General features: G+C 39.8%; 4 protein-coding genes across 5 annotated transcripts; 2 read left to right on the top strand and 2 right to left on the bottom strand.

The window, feature by feature from the left end:
- Positions 1 to 5: 5 nt before the first annotated feature.
- Positions 6 to 3,718, top strand: LOC111323441 (UPF0538 protein C2orf76 homolog). Of its 2 annotated transcripts, XM_022926786.2 has the most exons (5): positions 9 to 249; positions 809 to 859; positions 1,502 to 1,539; positions 2,626 to 2,707; positions 3,392 to 3,718. In XM_022926786.2, the coding sequence occupies exons 1-5, from the start codon at positions 99 to 101 to the stop codon at positions 3,466 to 3,468; spliced, it is 399 nt and encodes a 132-aa protein (XP_022782521.2). In that variant the 5' UTR covers positions 9 to 98; the 3' UTR covers positions 3,469 to 3,718. The 2 variants fall into 2 exon arrangements, with proteins under 2 accessions (XP_022782522.2, XP_022782521.2); XM_022926787.2 differs by lacking the exon at positions 809 to 859 and having other exon boundaries at positions 6 to 249.
- On the bottom strand, positions 3,348 to 5,342 carry LOC111323439 (ectonucleotide pyrophosphatase/phosphodiesterase family member 5-like). Its single transcript, XM_022926784.2, has one exon. It carries the CDS (start codon positions 5,293 to 5,295, stop codon positions 3,817 to 3,819), a length of 1,479 nt encoding a protein of 492 aa, XP_022782519.2. The 5' UTR covers positions 5,296 to 5,342; the 3' UTR covers positions 3,348 to 3,816.
- A 4,037-nt stretch (positions 5,343 to 9,379) lies between these two features.
- On the top strand, positions 9,380 to 12,409 carry LOC111323526 (ectonucleotide pyrophosphatase/phosphodiesterase family member 5). The gene has a single exon (XM_022926904.2). It carries the CDS (start codon positions 10,439 to 10,441, stop codon positions 11,876 to 11,878), a length of 1,440 nt encoding a protein of 479 aa, XP_022782639.2. The 5' UTR covers positions 9,380 to 10,438; the 3' UTR covers positions 11,879 to 12,409.
- A 3,512-nt stretch (positions 12,410 to 15,921) lies between these two features.
- Positions 15,922 to 19,876, bottom strand: LOC111323484 (potassium channel subfamily K member 3-like). Its single transcript, XM_022926849.2, has 2 exons — positions 19,350 to 19,876; positions 15,922 to 17,708 (listed from the first exon to the last, which is right to left on the bottom strand). Exons 1-2 carry the CDS (start codon positions 19,636 to 19,638, stop codon positions 17,131 to 17,133), a joined length of 867 nt encoding a protein of 288 aa, XP_022782584.2. The 5' UTR covers positions 19,639 to 19,876; the 3' UTR covers positions 15,922 to 17,130.
- Positions 19,877 to 20,292: the final 416 nt, after the last annotated feature.

Genomic DNA, 20,292 nt, shown 5'->3' with positions numbered 1-20,292 from the left:
CCAGCCGTTGTAAATGAGCGGTCGCACAGTCACACAACATGGCGGACTCTTGACAGCTGCTCAATATTTCGGAAAATATTTCTTATTAATTTGGAACGATGTATGAAGAGGCACGAGCTGAATCTTGTGGAGCGACTGTTACAGTGCGTCTGATAAGGTCCTTTGAATACAGGAGTATCAAATATGTCGTGTTTAAAGATGTGTCATTGGAACAAACAGCTGAAGATTTCATGGACTTTGTCGTTTCCCGTAAGTCTTTATCTTCAAAAATGCCTTATAGGTCCGGTACACACGAGGGGTTTTCGTCTCGGAACATATACTCTAGGCTGAAAATTTCGATGATGACGATGCTACTTTACTGCTTGGTGTGAAAATGTGGTCAAGTAATGGCTTTTGCAGAGACAAGAGCAAGTATCTTCCTAAACGATAGAAGGTTTGCGAGAGTTTTGCGAAGCTAAGGGAAATGCCTTCACGCCCTAAACAATTGATAAGGCTAATTTGATTGTTTTGTTTTTGTTTTCTCTTTTTCGCTACTTAATTCAGACACGTACAACTAAGAGTCAGTGAACCGGAAGAACAGCTTAAGTTTGCCCAATTTGAACTGAAATCTTGCTCCAAAAATATTTAAGCATAACTTTGCAAAGTGGAAATTCTGCTCTCAAGGAGGATTTATGCCCATGAAATTGTCATGATACATGAAGGAGTCTAAGGGCATAACCTGGGAGTGAAATTCCTTTTTGTTTTCTACCCTTTGCTTTATGTTCTGTGAATTCCATTTAGTAATTAGAATTTGTGCTCATTTTAACAGAGATAAAGAAAAGACCTGATGTGCCCCTTCCATTCAGGACCTTTGCATATGGTCTGTTGCTGCAATAATTCTTCTCGTAATACTACAAGTAATTGATTCCACTGAATAAAATAACATTGCATGACCCTTAAATAAAAAGTTCTCATTTAACATGACATTCAGAAAACCATTAACACAGTCACTTTTATTTTATTCTTAAGGGTCAATTGTGTACGACCTGATCACAATTAAGTTCAGAACAAGGGACCAAATAGTGATCTAATTCACTGAAAATTCACCCCTACACCTCCATTGCACTAAAATTTTTCATGGATCTTTGCCACTTCGTTGTTGGGGTTTCATTAAGGGCCTGGGCACCAGGCAAATTTACCAGTTCTTGAGGATGGTTTTGCCCTCCTGGTCTGACAATCTGGAGGAAAGTTTATCATATAGAGAAGTTCAGTTCAAAAAGTTTTGCCCGCCTGTGAAAACCAGTTGCCCTCCTGCTGAAAACGTTAATGAAACCCCTTTCCTTGATGTTCTCATCGTAATTTTATTTTTTGTGTTATGTCAGCTCATTTAATGCAAAGGTTGGGGGAAATTTCCAATTGTTTCAATGATTATTTTGACTGTTATTTCAGTAGACCTAATATTGAAAATATACATTTTCTTATACCAAGTTTTTTTTTAATCTTCTTTCAACAACTTTAACAGACACTATGAAAATTCAGCATAAGGCCCATGGTGCTAAGGTGGGTCAAGTTTTGCATAGTGATGTGTGTCTCTGTTAGACTGACCTTAATGTGGGTAACTAGAGAGCAAAGATAAGGTAGTTAACCCCTTTTAACAAACAAGTTACCTCTCCCTATACTAGATAGATAGATAGTTTATTCTGATTAAAATCGCAGCCATAAGCTGAATTAGATTAATTGTTACAATAGTAAAATCTAATAAAAGTATGAGAAAAATATAAGAAAAATGTACACAAGTTAACTACAATTACTATATATAAATGTGTTCATGAGTCTCTTCGTCTTAGCCAGAGGAACATTAAATTTCTTCTTTCGTCTCAGATTGAGTTCATAGTTGTTATGAGGAGGCAAGAGCTTATACAGTATATGGTCTGAGTTACAAGTGATGGAATCAAAAAGCTTAGTTGTGATAGACTGCCTGGGTTGGGAGAGCGTCTCCAAGTTAGCTTGATTTAATGCGTCGCTATATGGAACAAATGGAAAAACAATCCGCATGGCTCATTTAATTTAATTTAGTCCATTTTCACTGCATTAAGTTTTGCTGTGGGGAAGGACTAGAAAGGAACATAGGAACCATTCATGCTAGTCCACCCTCCCACCCATCCCACCCCAGGGGAGGACATCCATCACACAGTAATCTCGTGTGTGGGAAATTAACGTCTCCTACCCCAACCCTGCAGGAGACGGGACCTCCATTTATTCGTCCCTATCTGAGAAGACTAGAATATCTAACCAGTTCTTGATGTTATAGAAAGGTAGCAAATTCTTCTCAATTATTTTAAGACCCTGAGTGTTGGTCTGGCTGGGGCTCGAACCCTTGACCTCCCACACAACAGTCCAGCGCTCTATCCATTGAGCTAACCGGGAGGCGGTTAGCTCAATGGATAGCTCTATTCTATCCATTTATTATCCAGCAAAAAGGTCATGAGAGTACCCAGAATTATTAGGTAGAAGTTGTTATCCTGATCTAACACCAAATTCTCATAACCAATTTGCAAGGAAATGTGTAGCAGCTAGAGGGAAGAATTAACAATCAGATCTTGGTAGTTGAAGGGTTAATGAGAGTCACACAAATTCATTTTCTAGACAAGTGATCCAGTGATCAACACAGAGAATGATGAGATGCTTATGCTAAGACACGATTGCAGTCTTTCAGAGAATGGAATTGGTATGTTTCCCACACTATATGTTTACTTATCCTGGTTTCCAAAGCATCAGTAATGTTGAGTGACAAATTAAGTGAAAGTACTTGGCAATGCCCTGGCAAATCTCCCCAGACCCCTCCCCAGTAAAACATTGGTGAAACTGCTGCAGTGGTTTAGTTCTCAGGGTTGACCTTTTATAACCAAACATCAGAATACATATTCTCCATACTGTTCTCTATACATTTTCTTAGGTGCTGACAAGGAGAATTTGTTTAACAATAACGATCTCCTTCAGTTGATGATCATTTCCTTTATTCTGGTGACCTTAATGTGTGATCTAGAAGCGATATTGTAAGGAGAAATTGGATTCTGGTCACTTGTAGAGGTCAACAGGTGATAAACCAATAACGTGCCAGCAGAGAACTTTGCCTGTTCTCTTGAGTATACCTTTTGTAACTATTTAAGCTCCTAATTTTGTATGTATTTTCAGTCTGATGATGGTATAGTTTATATTGAAATTTAACTGTCACTTAACATATTGGTTTTCTGTTCATTTGTTGTCAAATTTAAAGACACAATGAATTTACTGGGTCTATTCATCAAAAAGTTAAAACTGTTAAATGTAACTGTAGGAGAAGGGGAAAAATGACATACTGCAGTTAATTTCACCTTGTTCACAACCATAAAATCATTTGATTTCCTAACAGGACATGAAACGGAAATATCTTTTTTCAAGAAAGAAGATTATGAGAGATACAAAGATAACCCAATGCTGAAGTGGTAGAGAATGCAAATGTGTTTAGTTTGCGAGTGATAATTTTACCCTTTAGGACATGTATCTAGTGTTATTCTCAGCTAGAGTGGCATTCTGACATTAGAGAAAGGGGGTGTTCATGAAAAGTTTATTGAAGGCCCTGGTAAAAGTTACTGTTTTTCTTCTAGACTGTCACTCAGAATTAGTGAATACCTTACACAGTTTGCATACCTTTGTTTGAAAACCTACAGCAATTAAAACAGAAACTAATACAACTCTATTTAATGGAGAGTGTATGTTTATGTGTTTCCTAAAAAAAAGTTTATGCCCCCCTTACTAAGTAGGACCTTTCTTGAATTTTCTGGGAAAAAATTAAGCTTACTGGAAAGTTCCCAAGATAAGAATTAGCAAGCAAGTAGATGCAGCCATTAAAACCGGAAGTCGCTGCATGGTCACTTCCGCTTGACTAGTGATTAGGGGTAGACCTGTGGTTGGTGGGTCGGTAGGGTCTTGCAGAAGAAGAGGCATCACATTTTTCAGTGAGCCATTGTTTGGTTGAGGTACAATTCCAAGGAGGTGACACATCAGAGGGTAGAGATCGAGTATCTTGAAGGGCGCAATTTCGAAATCCTTTTTAAATGCGGGACCACGGGCGAAGAAAATTGGATAGCTGCGACTCTCGTTTGGCGGCCAGGCGTGTGTCCCGTAAACCCAGGACACGCTAGTGTTCCCGCGGGACTGCTCGATATCCCAACTCACTTCGGGGTTGATAAATATGGGAGGGATGCGGCGATTGTGTTTCCAGTGGTACTCCTCTGGGATGTCTTCCTTTTTGTAAACCGTCATGTGCGGGTTTTTGGCTTTGGTGAGGTTGTCGTAAATTTCGTCCAGTTTACCATCTTTCGGCCAAATGTGTCCGAGTGCCCCAGATTCCGTCAACATGTACGCGGACCGATCGATGTAATCGTCGAGAATAATGAGTCGCTCCGAAGAAATGTTGTTGAAGCCGTGGTCACTGACGAAGATCAAGTTGACTGTTTCTATGAGCTCTTCGTCACGCAATCGATCAACGAAATAACCTACAACATCGCGATCGACTTTTTCAATAGCTTGTTTGTATTCATTGGAATGGCTTCCATATTCGTGCCCCTCCCAGTCCGGGTGATCGATGTACAGGGCTACAAACTGCGGTGGTTCGTCCGATTTGAGCCAGTTGATAATTTTATCTATTCTGCTCTGGGAAGGTTCCGTGTAATTGAAGACACAATGAATGTATTTATAACCCAGCCACGATGGATACGTTCTGTTACGGTATTTCGGAAGTTCTTTTGGGTCAATCGTGTTGCAATCGACTTTACAAAAAGGCTTCTCGTAGAAAATGGGTTTTTCGTGATAACCACGGCTCCCTGGCCAGAAATAAACCCCGCTACTTCCACCTTGCTTTTGTAGCGTTAACCAGATTGGTTCAGAAGCGTTGTAGAACTTCGGGTCGTGGTCTGAACAGTCATAGTCATAAATGAATTTTTCTTGATAAACAGGATCCCAGAACTTATTTGAGACAATCCCGTGGCTCTCTGGGTAAAGTCCTGTGAGGTAAGAGTGGTGGTTTGGCCAGGTTTTGGTCGGAACCACATTGAAGAGATGTTTTGCTCGCACGCCCTCCCGGCCGACCTCGTCGAGATGAGGAGTGTCTGCAAATTGACCGCTGATAAACTGCCAACCCAAGCCATCCATAGAAACCAAAATTACCGTTTCTTTTGGTTGGAAGGCTCTTTTTGTCTCGACGAGGTGGGGTCTGGAGACGAGAACGAGACAAGTTACCCGCAGAAGAACATGAATTGCATCCGTTTTCCTCATCTTGGACTTGGGTTTCGGCTAAATGCACCGTGGACATCCAGAATTTTTTCGAGAATAGAACAATGGATAAATTATTAATGGTTAAAAAAAGACAACAACAACAACATCAATAGCCCTTGACATATGTCTGAACTCTTTTATTCGCCTAACATAACAAGAAATCACGAACGTCTGAAAGCCTCTCGAAATTTTTTATTTCTCCACAATAAACTAAATATCGCGAAGTAATTGTATTTAGAGCAGTTTTCTATCGACTGTGTCACTGATATTCTTACCACATTTTGACTTGCTTTGTGACTTGTGACTGTACAGACCTACGGAAAATGAATCTCTTTGAGAAATAGAGAGAAATGCGTAGCTAATCCAGTACAGAAAAATAAACAGTGACAAATCTTAGGGCATCGAGTTAAGGCCCAGTTCAAAACGTCGAACTTCGCATGTGCCGAACTGCGAAGGATCATTCTCATATACGTTAAATAGTTAAATACGGCATTTGATTCAAACGTCGAATTTAACTCTGTTCGCTGTCAATATTCCCAGGCGCACTACTTATTTGCTAGATGAAGACGTCTATTGAGCGTTTGCTTAATTGCTTTACTGATGCTCTTGTTTTGCTGTTTGTTTTTGCTTCGTCATCTTGGCTTTTCGTCAGGATACTTTGACTTGATCCACGTTGGTTAGCGCCGGATTGTGTTGTGCGGAGATCGAGGGTTCGAGGCCCGGTCGGACCAATACCCATGGTCTTAAAATAAGTGAGGAGAATTTGCTACCTTTCTATAATCAAGAAATGGATAGATATTCTAGTCTTCTCGGATAAGGACGAATAAACCGTAGGCCCCGTCTCCTGCAGGGTTAGGGGTAGGAGACGTTAATTCCCCACGCACGAGATTACTGTGTGGTGGATGTCCTCCCCTGGGTGGGATGGGTGGGTGTTGACCCTGAAAAGCCCCTATGGGGAATGGTCAATTAACCTATATATGTATGTATGTATGTTCCATCATTTCAGTAAAACACGACCCACAATATACCACAGATTTTCCTTCTTTCCACCAGGAGTGCCCTCTTTGTTTTCAATAACCGAACACCTCCTACAAAAGTAATTAACGCATGTCAAACAACTATATTTTGTCTTTGCAAAGCAAGAACTACAAATTCCTTCGTCTCCCACCATTTTTTGTGCTGTTTTGGCTTTTTCGCGCATGGCATTCACAGAATTCCTGGCGAGTTGTGGGTAATAAATGAGTCATAATAATTTCCTATAATTCGTGCATTAACTTCGGCACATGTGAGATGCGACGTTTGAATCAAAAGTCGAACCTAAGTGGAATCTTCGACTGTTTCAGTCGCAGATACGGCGAAAGTCGAATTTAATTGATTCAAACGTCGCACTTCACATGCATTTAACTTCGGTACATGTGAAATTCGACGTTTGAACCGGGCCTTAGGTACACAGTTACAGGATCCAATGGTCATTATTTGCCAAAAATTTAGACATGTCTAATGGAGTTATGAATTTTTTTAATGTTACAACCAACATAGCCAGCTCGCTGCGTCTTGGGGTGGAAAAGCGCGACATCGATCTCCTCACTGGCGAGTCACCTTACTCGCGCACGATGCTCAAATTCATTTATTCTTCATAACAAAGTGTCTTGTTCGATGGTACCTACCGACTCTGCGTTTTCGCCGTGATCCTCACGCGCACGGATCGAAAACGCTGATTTCACTCCAGCTTAAATCTGCCGAGTGTTTTTTTTCTATGCTTGCCAGAAAAATTAGACTGTGCTATCACAACCCTACCTGAAACTTTTTTTTTCATAAACGAGTGGCTAAAATAAGTTTGAATGAACGTAAGAACTTGAAAAGTCCATACGAATGATAGTAAGCCGAAACATTCGGTTGCAGGAGGCAGAGCGCCGAAGGTGTGTCTGCGTCAACTCCACAGGTTACCCACTAATAAATGTAGTCGGAACGTTTTCGAAAATATTCAGAACTTCTCCATGGATTCTTTGACGACATCGACTGAAAAAAACCATAATGAGGTAGTGTTGCAGAATATTTGCCTCACATAATATTATTTACAATGATAATGATAACAATGGTAGAGATAGCTCGAAAGCCTCATGGTTCCCCTATCTCTTGGCTCCAACAATGATTACCTACGCGTCTTTTAATTTCGCCTGTTATTTGGAACGTTTTTTTTTTTTATTTTACTGCAATTCCAGTTTTTGAGACATTGATATTAATTTACTCATTCCGCCATTCCGCCGATCGGTCAATCCAACGTTCCTCTGTTCCATCATTGTCTTGCTCACTTCGCAAATTTAGCGAACATAGTATGCATCGCCTGATTGGTCAATATCATGCTTTATACATACCTACACATACATAGATCATGCACATTATTCGTAATATGTGCGTATGTGCGCACGTACTTGCGTGCGTATGTGCGCACGTGCGTACGTGCATATAGATAAATAGATTACATTATTTAAATCTCAAGTCGTTTATAGCTGAGCGCCAAGTTGCTCTACTAATTGGGGAGACTGATGTATGTGCGTGCGTACGTGTGTACACACGCACGTACATACATACGCATGTACGCACACAGGCACAATGAGCAATGTGTATGTATAAAGCATGATATTGATCAATCAGGCGATGCGTACTATGTTCGCTATGTTATAAAGGGAATAAAGATTATTGTTATTCAACGAAATGACGGAAGACCTGGGGTATTTCTAAGAGGAGCCACAGCCTTGTCACAAAATAGATCAAAATAAAATAGACCAAAGCAAAATCATACCCAGGGCACACAGACACAAAAGGACTAAAATCACGATATTCCTGTTTAGACACCCGTTGTAGATAGTTGACGTCATCGGCGACACCCACGTTAATCTGAGCCTTGCGTAAGCATCTTTTTAAAAGTTGTCTCTGAAGAGATTTCTAGTTTACGATAAAAGTTATTCTTTCATCGGATTTCATTATTCTTTCATCGGATCATCATGTCTCACTCCTTTATTTTGAAGCAGAGATGACGACTGAAGTAAGAAAATCTCATGTAGAAGTTTTTTGTACGGGTTTTTGGGATGCTTTCGTGTTATAGCGATGGTTTATTGTTAAACAAGAACAAAAAGAAGTGCTGAAAATAGAAGATTATATGTAATGACGTTTTAAGTATAGCAAGCCCTTCGTCTTGAAACTATTCTTTAATGGAAAACTTTTTCGTAGGATCACAGTGGTAATATGTTCACAAACTTCAAGAGAGTAAGGTGCAAAATATTCAAATCTCCTATTGCAATATTGATATCGGCGACTGAACTTCATCACTGGTCTGTAAAAAACCGAAGGAGAGGAGGGGGCGTTTATTCGAGAGGAAGCCTAATTGAAATTTTGGCCCACTAAACCGGCGCTTATTCTCGGAATTACAACACACTCGTATGGGAGGCAGTAGCCGCTAACTTATTCAATGTAAAACGGGCGCTCTTTCGGGTGTACGAAGGCTTTTCCTTTGTTTAGTTGTGGAGAACATTTTTTGGTGGTTTTCTCGAGTCACAAATATAATTTTTGATCTGGCTAAAAAGAGTGAAATCATCATAGTTATTTCAAGGTAGTCATCAAATCCTTCGGTATCAGCTTTTTCTGACGCTGATATTGCAAATTGTTGATAATGTTAATAACAGTGCGTTTGTTGTTGTCGTTGTCGATTGTTAGCAACTCATCGCCTTATTTTACTTCCTCGCGGAAAATTGATTGCCCACAATTGTCTTTGTGAATATTCCTCTTCTCTCTCCTCTTGTTTACTTTGTTTCTATTCAGTGTTCAGACAGAGAATTTATTTCCTTTGTCTCTCGTTGTTTCATTTCCTTTATAAACTATCGATGACTTGCAATAGCCCTTTTTACAGTTGTGGGCTTGGTGGCCAAGCCTTTGAACAGGAGTGAGGCTAAGGGTGACCCTGTTGTGATAGAGACCTGTATCTAGTTAGCATGATATCAAAGAAATTTGCATTTGAAAAGTAGCAACATCTCTATCATAACAAGGTCACCCTTAACCCCACTCCTGTTCAAAGGCTTGGCACCAAGCCCACAACTGTAAAAAGGATTATTGCAAACCTCTTTGTTTTCAACACGGGGTTCACCAGTGGTCATCTAGGACCAGGAGAGACAATGCGGTATTAAAAGCTCAAGACATGACTTTGAATGCCGCTCAAGACTTCTTAAGCTTGTTTTACCAATTGCGTTCTTAAAAGAAAATTTAACTGCCAATTTCCTTTTTAAGTTGCTTCTAATCACTCGTCAAGTAATGGATCTGTGCTGTGTATCTCAAGCTGTTATCATTTTCTTACTTCTTCATATGTTGTGCGGAACTGTTGCTAGGGTTGGCAAAAGTCACGAGATCGATTCCTAAACGAGGACTGGACCTTTTCTCTTTTTTTTTTTTTTTTACCGTTATTTTTTCCTTTCAAACTATTTTCAATGGATTAGAATGTGAACTTACAGAAAGTACTTCTTTTCTTATTTGTTTTTGTTCTCCACTAAACTATAGAAATTTATTTGTATATCCCATGCTGTTAGAGGCCGCTTTTCGTCAATTTGTCAATTCACAATTGATTTGAATGCAAGCTCTGTTTTTCAACATCACGCCTTTTGTTTCAAATTTATAGCACGTTTCCTCAAAGCACGCTGTTTTTGCACTTGTCCGGTTATGGAAACACGGCGATACCAGATTAGCGTTTTTTTTTCCGCGAAGTGCAAGAAAATAAATGATACAGTGTTACATTTTTTGAAAATTGATCAGTGTCTTCGCTGTCTTGTAGCGTGACAAAGCAATTCAGCTCAGCACATGACATTACCCCGTTTTTATATATTTTTTTTAGTTGTTGTTGTAATTTTTGACAGCGATGATCGTAATTTAAAATAAGGCAAAGCCGTGAGATTGAAACATCTACTAATTTAAATAGAAAGTACAACAATCAAATGACCTGTCACCCTAGGAAGCCAAAATCCAATCAGTATTTTGTATTTGATGGTAAGAAGACGGATGTCAACGATTCTTAAAAGCCGTAATCTGCCGAAAGAATCAGCACCTACCTGGGTCTGTTGCTTGAGTGCAGAAACAACAGTTACGAAAACAAACATAAATGGCTTCGTTCTGGCCTTTTGCCGTATTTTTTGTGATGCTGCTTCTCCACGCAAATAACGCAAAAGAGCCTCAGACGGTGGTTCTAGTTTCCATGGATGGAATGCCGTGGAACTTGATCAGCGGAGCATTCGCCAACACTTCAAACCTCGACAGAGTTGCAAAAAGTGGAGTGAAAGCCAAGTACATCAAAACAGTCGTTCCCGGGAAAACTTGGCCAACGCATCAATCTTTTTTCACTGGTTTGTACCCTGAAAGCCACGGAATCGTTTCTAACACCTTTTGGGATCCAGTGTTTAAAGAACAGTTTATCTATGAGTACGACTGCAGCAATTTCGATCCGAAATTCTACACCGAGGCGGAACCAATATGGCTGACCCTGCAGCGATCGAAGGTAAACAAGGGTCGAAGTGGAGTCTACTTTTGGCCTGGATTTGGCGGTTATAAAGAAATGCCGAGCTTCTACAGAAAGCCAATTTGTAAACTGAATTGCTCTGCTTTGACTGGAAAAGAACTACTAAGCTTACGAAACAAATCCCGAACGAAATTCCCTCCATACGAACACTGCTACCCAGATTTCTTCAACGAAACGGAGAAATATTCGCGCCGAGTTGACCGTGTCATCGGCTGGTTAAAATCGGAGGACCCACCGCGTTTTGTGGCGCTGTACATCGATGCACCCGATTGGAAGGGTCATACGGACGGAGCGCTTTCCAAGGCGTACAAGGACTCCATTGAAGAGGTTGACAAAGGTGCTGTTGGACATCTCTTGGATAAGCTCAAGGAAGAATCTCTCATCGACAAGGTGAACTTGATTTTCGTCAGTGATCATAACATGGTGAATACTTCATCAGAGCGGGTGATCCTCTTGGACAAGTACATCGATCCGTCGACTTATTGGCTTATCGAGAGTGGAACAATAGGTCACATATGGCCAAACGAAGGAAAATTAGAGGAGATTTACACTAATTTGACGAAAGGCAACGATCCCCATCTGAAAGTGTACAAAAAGGACGATATTCCCGAGGAGTATCACTGGAAGCACAACAAACGGATTCCGCCCATTTATGTACAACCGGATGTTGGCTGGGTTTTGGACAAATCGAATGCTACAGCCCGCCACGGTGATTGGGTAAGAGGAAATCACGGATGGCCACCGCAAAAATCCAAGACATACTCCATTCTGTACGCGCAGGGACCCGCCTTCAAAGTGGGCTACGAAATAGAGCCCTTTTCTATCCTGGATCTCTATCCCCTGATGTGTGATCTCTTAGGAATTGAACCTCGCCCGAATAACGGTTCCATGGATATTGTGAAGAAGATGCTTAAAGAAGTAAGGGCTGCTTCAGCCAGTCCCCCAGTGGGTCAGCTAGGCGCGGTCACCAAGTCCATCGGACTGTTGCTTTGTGTGATCGTTTGGTCGACAATCTTTGGGTTTTAGTAATTGTTTCGTCTGTTGAGAGTAATTTGTTACTCAAAAACTTAACATGCCGTTTTTGTTATTGTTCTTGTGAGTACAAATAGGAATTCATAATTTTATTACATTACTCGTTTCCCTTTCTACGTGATATCTGAAGGAGAATTTCAAAGTTGATTGAATATTTTAAAGGAAAGGTTTATTGTTACCGTGACAGTTCGTGTTTAGTCTTATCGTGACTGACACAAAATCACGCAATATTTTACTCTTAGCGTGACTCCCTTACGACCGAGTGACTATTTGCTGACATCACTTCACAGAATAGTTCCCAGACTCTAACAGGAGGAACATAAAGGGACTAGGTTAATCCAAGATTGTTTTGCGTATGATAATTTCTTGTATTGAAACAAAAACAAGAGTAACTTGCCGTGTATAATGCACTAAGCCAGCATAGTAAAGTTGGTCTGTGTGCTCAGTTGAGATACGACCTAATAACTTTTTTAAGCTCTCATAGGAAGATAAACTAGTGTGGATTAAAAACTGAGGTCTAACGTCGGAGACCAGATGTTTATCTTTCGCTTTTGCACACGACTTTGCTATCGTGTTGCCCGACGTTTTCTTTGGGAGTTTTCTCTGAGCAACCTGGGGATCCCAATTTAAAATTACAACTGAATATCGCAAATCGATATGAATTCTCTTTGGGGGTAAGGGGTGAATGGACTTGTCGAAGTAATCAAACATTTGGGTCGAAAATACAATCGCTCACCACGTATTGGCCAAGCTCTTGGTACTAGGTTCTTTGTTGGTACTAGGCTTTTGGTCGGTAGCAAGCTCTCGATGCCAGGCAGTTGAGTGGTCGTTTCTGGCTCGGCATCTTATTTGCTCGTCTCCGCTGACTAAGAGACCGAAACAGACTCATGCTTTTTTGCACGCGGACCCACATGTTTGGGAAAATAGCAGGAAATGATTGGTTCACCTCAGTACTTCAGGTTATCGTGCACCTTCAGGGGTGTCTCGCGTGCAAGCGATGTAGCGCGTCCGGTTTAAACTCATGTTAGATATCTAAACCCCTATATCAAATTAAAGCTTATAGGACTGGCTATCAGACTATACCAAAAGTTTTGAAAAAAAAAAAATTAATTGTCGAATTTTTCACGACTTCTAAATGCTAGCGCCCGAATCACCTTTTAAGAGCTACAAATCAAAGGGAATTTGTTCAATTGCTCTCAAATTTTGACGGTAGCTAGTTTTACATATAAACAAAAAAAACCTGTCTCCGAATTTTTTATTTCTAAATACTTTTTATTGTACGATCACTCCACATTTTTTTAATCCTATTTCAAAAATGTTCCGTAACTTTTCACTGAAATTGAATGTGGCAAATCGCAGACACCTTTTTTTAGCGCTTTGGCCCCGGAAACGGAGGAACACATTAAATAAGCGAAAAACAAAATTCGCTTTGACATGTAACGTTCAAAAGGTGATTCGGGCGCTCGCATTTAGAAGTCGTGAAAAATTCGACAATTCACCTTTTTTTCAAAAATTTTGGTACAGTCTGATAGCCAGTCCTATAAGCTTTAATTTGATATAGGGGTTTAGATATCTAAAGTTTAAACCGGACGCGCCACATCGCTTGCACGCGATGTGGCGCGTCCGGACACATGATTCCCTATCAAAGATTGAGAGCAGTGCTCCTAATGCAGGTATAATTTTAGCCGGTGACTTCAATAGAGCTGATGTGTCATCGTTAACAAATCAGTTCCATCTCTCCCAAGTGGTCAAAATTCCAATCAGGGGCAATCTTATATTGGACAAAATTATGACCAATTTAAGTGTTTACTACAATCCACCTGCTGATCTTCCACCCTTTGGCTTATCCGAGCACTGCACCGTTGGTCTTCGTCCTGAGGCCCGTGTGAAGGCCAATGTCCCTTCAAAAAGAGTAATCAGTACTAGGGTCTCTAACTCTGAGTCTAAAATGGCCTTTGGGTGATATATAACTGGTCTTGATTGGTCCTTAATTGACACCATGGACAGTGTTCAAGATAAATATCCCTATCTTAGTGAACCGATCCAAATTGGTTTAGATTCTATTTTACCAACCAATCGGGTCAAAATCCACCAAAGCGATGCCCCATGGATCTCTCTCAGGCTTAAGTCTCTTATTTCGCAGCGACAAACAGCCTATCACAGTGGCAACAAACGACTTTTTAACTACAACTGAAATATGGTGGGCAGAGTGCAGACGCATTTGCGGCATGGGAAAAACACCATCTGACTTGTCTAACCAGCTATTAGTTGACAAGCCTTTTACTGATGACAATATTAAACGCCTCACAAACGACATCAACCAAGCTTTTCTACGCCCACAACAAGTCCTTTTCGCCCATTCCTGATGACTATCACGTTAGTACATCTGGTCATGAGGCTCCAACTACTTCGCTTGAACAGTCTTTTAAATGGCTTAGCGCAGTTGTCGCCTCTAAAGCAGGGGGCCTAGATGACATCCCAAACTGGGAATTACGTGAGTTTGCTCTTCAACTTGCTCAGCCAGTTTGTTCGGTTTGAAATCCATCCTTTATTACTGGCTCTATGCCTGAAACTTGGAAATGGGCTAACGTCACTCCTCTTGCTTAAATTACCAACATAGAAGATATCGAGAAAGATCTTACACCTATTTCGCTTACTCCTACTTTATCGAAAATCGCAGAACATTTTGTTGTCCAAGAGCATGTGAAGCCTGCTGTTCTGAAAAGACTACGCCCAGGCCAGTTTGGATGTATCTCGGGTTCCTCTACTACGCATGCTTTAATTGGCATGTTCCATAATTGGAATCGCGCTCTTGATGGAACTGGGAACTGCGTAAGGACCTTTATTCTAGATTTTAAGAAGGCGTTCGACTTGATAGATCGTAGTCTGTTGATGGCCAGGCCTTTTCAATATGATATTAAACCTTACATCATAAATTGGATTGCAGCCTTGCTCTCGAAAAGGTAGCAAAGAGTCAAACTAGGGAACGACTGCTTTTCCGAATGGCGTTCAGTACGTGCAGGGGTCCCTCAGGGTACCAAAGTGGGCCCCTTGCTGTTCCTCGTTATGCTAAACGATCTCAGTGTAGATACTTCGAACGGCCTTTTTAAGTACGTGGACGATACTACAGTATACGAGATAGTGGGAAAAAAGGGTCTAGTCATGCACAGTCCATCCTCGATGAGGTATCTACATGGTCTGCTAACAACAAGTTCCAACTTCATCCCAGTAAATGTAATGAGCTTGGGATAACCTTTGAACGCTCTCCGACAATATATCAACTTGTGGAAATCGCCGGTAGTAAAATTCATACAGTACAAGTAGTTAAGCTATTGGGCGTTTATATTCAAGAAGACCTTAAGTGGAATTCTCATGTGAGAGAAATGACAAAAAAAGCTGCCAAACGCCTGTATTTTTTAGCGCAACTAAAGCGTGCCAAAGTTGCACCTGAAGAACTAGTTCAGTTCTATGTTGCCTACATCCAATCTGTTTTACTTTATGGCTGCCAGGTTTTTCATTTTAGTCTTCCACAATATCTAACCTTAAGTTTAGAACGAATACAGAAACGTGCTCTTAGGATAATTTTCGGTTACGAAGTGCATTACTCAGATGCCCTGGCACGTTCAGGCCTCGTTACGTTAGAGCAAAGAAGGACGGAACTATGTAAAAAAAACTTTTTAACAAAATTGTAGATAACCCCCCTTGATGTTCTGCACCCTCTTATTCCTTTCAACGAGAGACCAACTAAGGACCTCAGGAATGCTATACCATACCGTGTAAAGGCTGATAGTTTCGAAAGAAACTGTTTGGGGCTGCGTCGGTGGGAGTAACGAAATAATTTGGATATATCAACAAAGTTGAAATGGTAAATTGGCCACCGTAATGATTACAAAAGCTGACGTTTCGAGCGTTAGCCCTTCGTCGCTCCGACGAAGGGCTAATGCTCGAAACGTCAGCTTTTGTAATCATTACGGTGGCCAATTTACCATTTCAACTTTGTTGATATATCCATACCGTGTAAAGCCATGTAAGACCAATAGGTGTCGTGACACTTTTATTAACAAATGTGCAGCTCCTTTTTAGCAATTCAACTGCACTAATTTCTAAGATTTTATATTTGTAGTCATAGTCGTAGAATTCTTATTGTAGTTGTAGTACGGCCGTAGGATTCTTATTGTAAGCATGTAAGTAAAATTGTAATTATATTTAGAAAATCTCTCCTTCTATACATTGTAAACCTTAGCAATTCAGCCCTTGCTGCTATTAAGGTATTAAATAAACCATTCTTATTCTTCTTCTATTTTCATTTTAATTCCCTTCTATTTCTCCGACTTTGCCGTGGACCACAATTTTAACTCGAACTATGATTGGTTGGTTTTTTTATTACTTGCGTTAGTTGAATGATACTTTATTCCGTAACAAATATGTTTAAAAATTGTACAGTATTTGAAGGGGAGAGCCCTGAGGGTAAATAAAAGGGTTCTCCTAACTAACTAATTTTACTTTTGAAATTTATGTACATTCTTACACTTCAAAATCTATGTATACAACACGTACCAAAACGGCTTTGCAATGAAGTAAGACAAATAGGACCGTAGATTGAAGGATCAACCAGTGTTCGTCTACTTTTTTAAATTTTGTTTGAATCTGTTTTGATGATACTGGTTTCGTTTCCAAAAAGATGATTTAGCAACTTTCCATTCCTTGATGATGCGAATGTTTAGTTAAACTTAGTCCGTGACGTTTTTCCTTTGTTCTTGTTTTTCTTGTTGCGTTACGTTTCGGTACATATACACGAAGAACAGTTTGGTCACATGTTTTTTGGACTGTAGCTTCTCACGCGTGTTCTTATCGACGAGCTCTTGCGGCTGTAAACTCTTCCTTTTATCGTTTGGTTCACACAAAATTTTTCACCGTCTGGTAACCGATTTCTCGTGACATGTTCATACTATCGATTGTGATGGTCGAAAATTAAAGGAATATTACGAATAACGCGTCGAAGTTTTGTGCTATCCCCAACAGCGAAGGCGTATTTAAAGACGTTCATTGTTACAGGTTTCCTAAGAATCTTGAATGGATTTCTAGATCCAGTATTGTTATTACATTACACGGAATAGTCGTGACAGTTATGGCCGTTTAACTCTAACACTGTCTTACAGCATTATACTTGAAGAGGAGTGTGTCATCACCATGGCAACTTTCCTTTTATTTGTATGACAGCCATTGAAAGCCCTCTACGTGCCCCTTCAAGAGTCGATGTTGTTCTCCAGTGTCTGAATGTTTTTCAAATCAACTTCTGCCGTTATCCTCGCATCGTTTGTAGGCAAACGGCACTTCCTGAAGCTAAAACAATGCGTGGTAGCCTTTCTGGTTTTATCCAAATATGCTACAATCGAATCGATCAAACTTGACATGAAACACAAACCGGGAAGAACAGTTATGATAAAAACATACAAGCGATCTTCAAACGGAATAAAGTCTCCAAATCCTACAGTAGTTAAGGTTACAAAAATAGAATAAAAGGTAGTGATAAAACTTTGTTCTGGTTTTAAATACGAGCTCAATGCACATGCAGTGAGCAAGGTTATAATGCAAGACACAAAATTGATGCAGGTATTTCCAGTTTCCACGAAATCGCATTCACATTCTTGGCAGTTTTTATTGTGAAATTTTTGATGCAGTGGTCGAGTCAGGGATTTTAGGGCTTTGTTTACAAGCTCTCCAATTGATTTCAGTGCCAAAATTGAAAGAGGAATTCCTACCAACGCATAAAACACGGTGAAAATTTGACCGCTTTCAGTCCTTGGCGTTATGTTTCCATATCCTAGTGGAAAAAGATGAAGTAAATACAGAAATGAATAAGTAAAAAAAAAGGGATACAATATTTAATGAATGAATAAATAGATGACGCTCTCTACCTCACTGTTTTGCATATCGTGCGAGAGAAGCTCAGTGCTATGACAAGATTAAAATTTTGACTTTTCTACATATATCATGAAAAGGTGGTGAATCGTGATAATGATAGCAATGATAAGTAAATGTAATAGGACTACATGCTGTCCAATTTTGAAATGATTGGATGAAAAATTTTCTGAAGACAGCCAAAATTAGGCTGTCAGAGAAATTTGTTTGAGTCCAATTACTTCCAAAATTGGACAAGCATGTAGTCCTCTTACTTATTAATAACATTTATTATATGGCTGTGTCTCACAAGGACTGGGAACTACCGAATTCACGAATTTGATTGGCTGAAATAAATATTGAAAGCGGTCTAGATTTTCCCATCTAGAACGGCATGTAGACCAGTCTAGAAAAAAAAAGGTACAAAGAACATAAAAATTTGGCATATGAGACACAGCTATAAAATAAACATATTAACCGAGCTAGGTCGGTTAATAAGAACTAAGTATATCGAAACCAGTCGCTAGACATTTTAATTTACCTAACCATTCTAAGCAACACATGGCAATCTGCGGTCTTTCCTTACACTTAGGTAGCACGGAAAGCCGGATAACTCTTGAACAAAAGCTCATCTTTCAAACCGGCAGTCTAAATCCCACAGGTATCAACGAACGCTTTTCTTTCCACCGATTTATTCGTGTTTTTCTCGTTGCCATGTTCCCACCAATCACGTAGCTCCTTTTTCTGCCTTTAAAGGCACACACAACCCACAATTCCTCTATTCGCTCCGACGAAGGGCTAACGCTCGAAACGTCAACTTTTATAATCGTAACGGTGGCAAGTTTACCATTTCAACTTTGTTGATATATTCAAATTATTAAGTATAAAGGAAGTCAGTTGTAATTGGGAATTGCTTATTCAAGCTATTATTCTGTATTTTTTTTTTTTAACTGTCCTATAAAGGATTAGTTTCTTCAGTTTCGAATAAGCCTATTAACGCCTGCGAAAGCACCATTAACCTGTGTGGAATATGCTTATAATTAAGGTAATGACATTAATTATGATGTTGATAAAAATGATTATAATGATAGTGGTAACAATTATAAACCTATATTTGCCAAGTTCCTAGAATATATTCAAATACGTATGACAATTTTGAAAAGGGAAAGATTCCTATCGATGAAAAAAAAAACTACGACTTCAATGCCAGACAAGAAATAGGGACATTTTATTTTTTCTTTAGAATTACCGGTGGTATCGACGCTCTCCGTGTCTTGTGATAGCGTAGTGCAAAGTTTCAGTGTAACACAGGTTAAATCCAGATCATAAAGGATGCCTTAAGGGTTATCTATCAGGAACGTGTTGTTCCACTAGTTCAATATCTGCGTTTTGGACGGGAACTTTTACATCGAAAGAAAATTTCCATAATGGCTTTAATTTGTGTCGCACCTCGATGAAATAACTCATTCTAATTAAAAACATTTCTGTACCTGCATACAGTATTTAAGCTAATCAGAAAAGGAATAGAATTTTGGTGTAAAATCCACAACAATTTCCCTCTTACCTATTGTAGTGACAAGCTGTAAGACAAAGAAAACAGAATTTAAGAATGTCCATGTTGGCTTCGCTTCGTTGTCCTTAGTTTCGTCGTAATCTTTTAGCAGATTAGAAATATTTTCTCGGGACAGGTTATACATTTTACTCCACTGACTCAAAAAGTCCTCTAATGTTTGAGTCGTAGAGTTTCTGCCTTTTTTCTTCTCGATCTGCATAAATATGGCTCCTCCAGCGAAAACATAAACCAAAAGTCCAACCACTCGGAATGTACACCTTGTGCAGCTGTTACTCGCCATGGTTTGCTAACAGGCTTTTAGCGTCGACTGGACGAGCGCTGTCTAAACCTTTGAACAGTCCTAAAAAGCTCTCGATGTATTTTTCGTTTTACTTCACAGTTGGAACCGGATCTTCCCTACTGATTGAAACATATCGCTCGGTAGCGACCTCGAATGATGGTTGAGCTTCGAAAAATTTCATTGGCTGATTTAGAGGGTTTGCAAGTGTCTGACAATTATCTGGTGCAGAAAACTGATCCATTTGCATATCAAAACAAGTCTTCCTCATCCATTATTGAAGTTTTTTGTTTCAGCTCGTACAGCAGCTGCTTAAACAGCATTAGAAAGTCATCTTCCACAAACACGTCATCTTCGAAATTGTCATCGTTCCCCTAGTGACCAGAGCAATGTAAAAACATTGAAAATGTTCATAGATACCCGTCCATGTGCAAATTTTATTTGAACGCCTTTAAAAGAAACTTTGCCGTCGCAATTAAAACGGCGGGCGAAATCAGCGCTGTACGAACCGTCCTGTCAATATCTTTCTGTTCCTTTTTAATTTTAAATAAGACTCAAATCTTAATTTTACAAGAAAAATGTTGTTTTTGACTCAGGTCGAGAATTGGGAGAACACGATATTGGCATTTGGAGCAGGGACAATTAGTATCTGCTTTT

This window comes from Stylophora pistillata, chromosome 12 (genome assembly GCF_964205215.1).
Source record: "Stylophora pistillata chromosome 12, jaStyPist1.2, whole genome shotgun sequence".
Lineage (NCBI taxonomy): Eukaryota > Metazoa > Cnidaria > Anthozoa > Scleractinia > Pocilloporidae > Stylophora > Stylophora pistillata.
The sequence above is the reverse complement of the archived record's forward strand: the minus strand, read 5'-3'. Positions and strand labels throughout refer to the sequence as shown.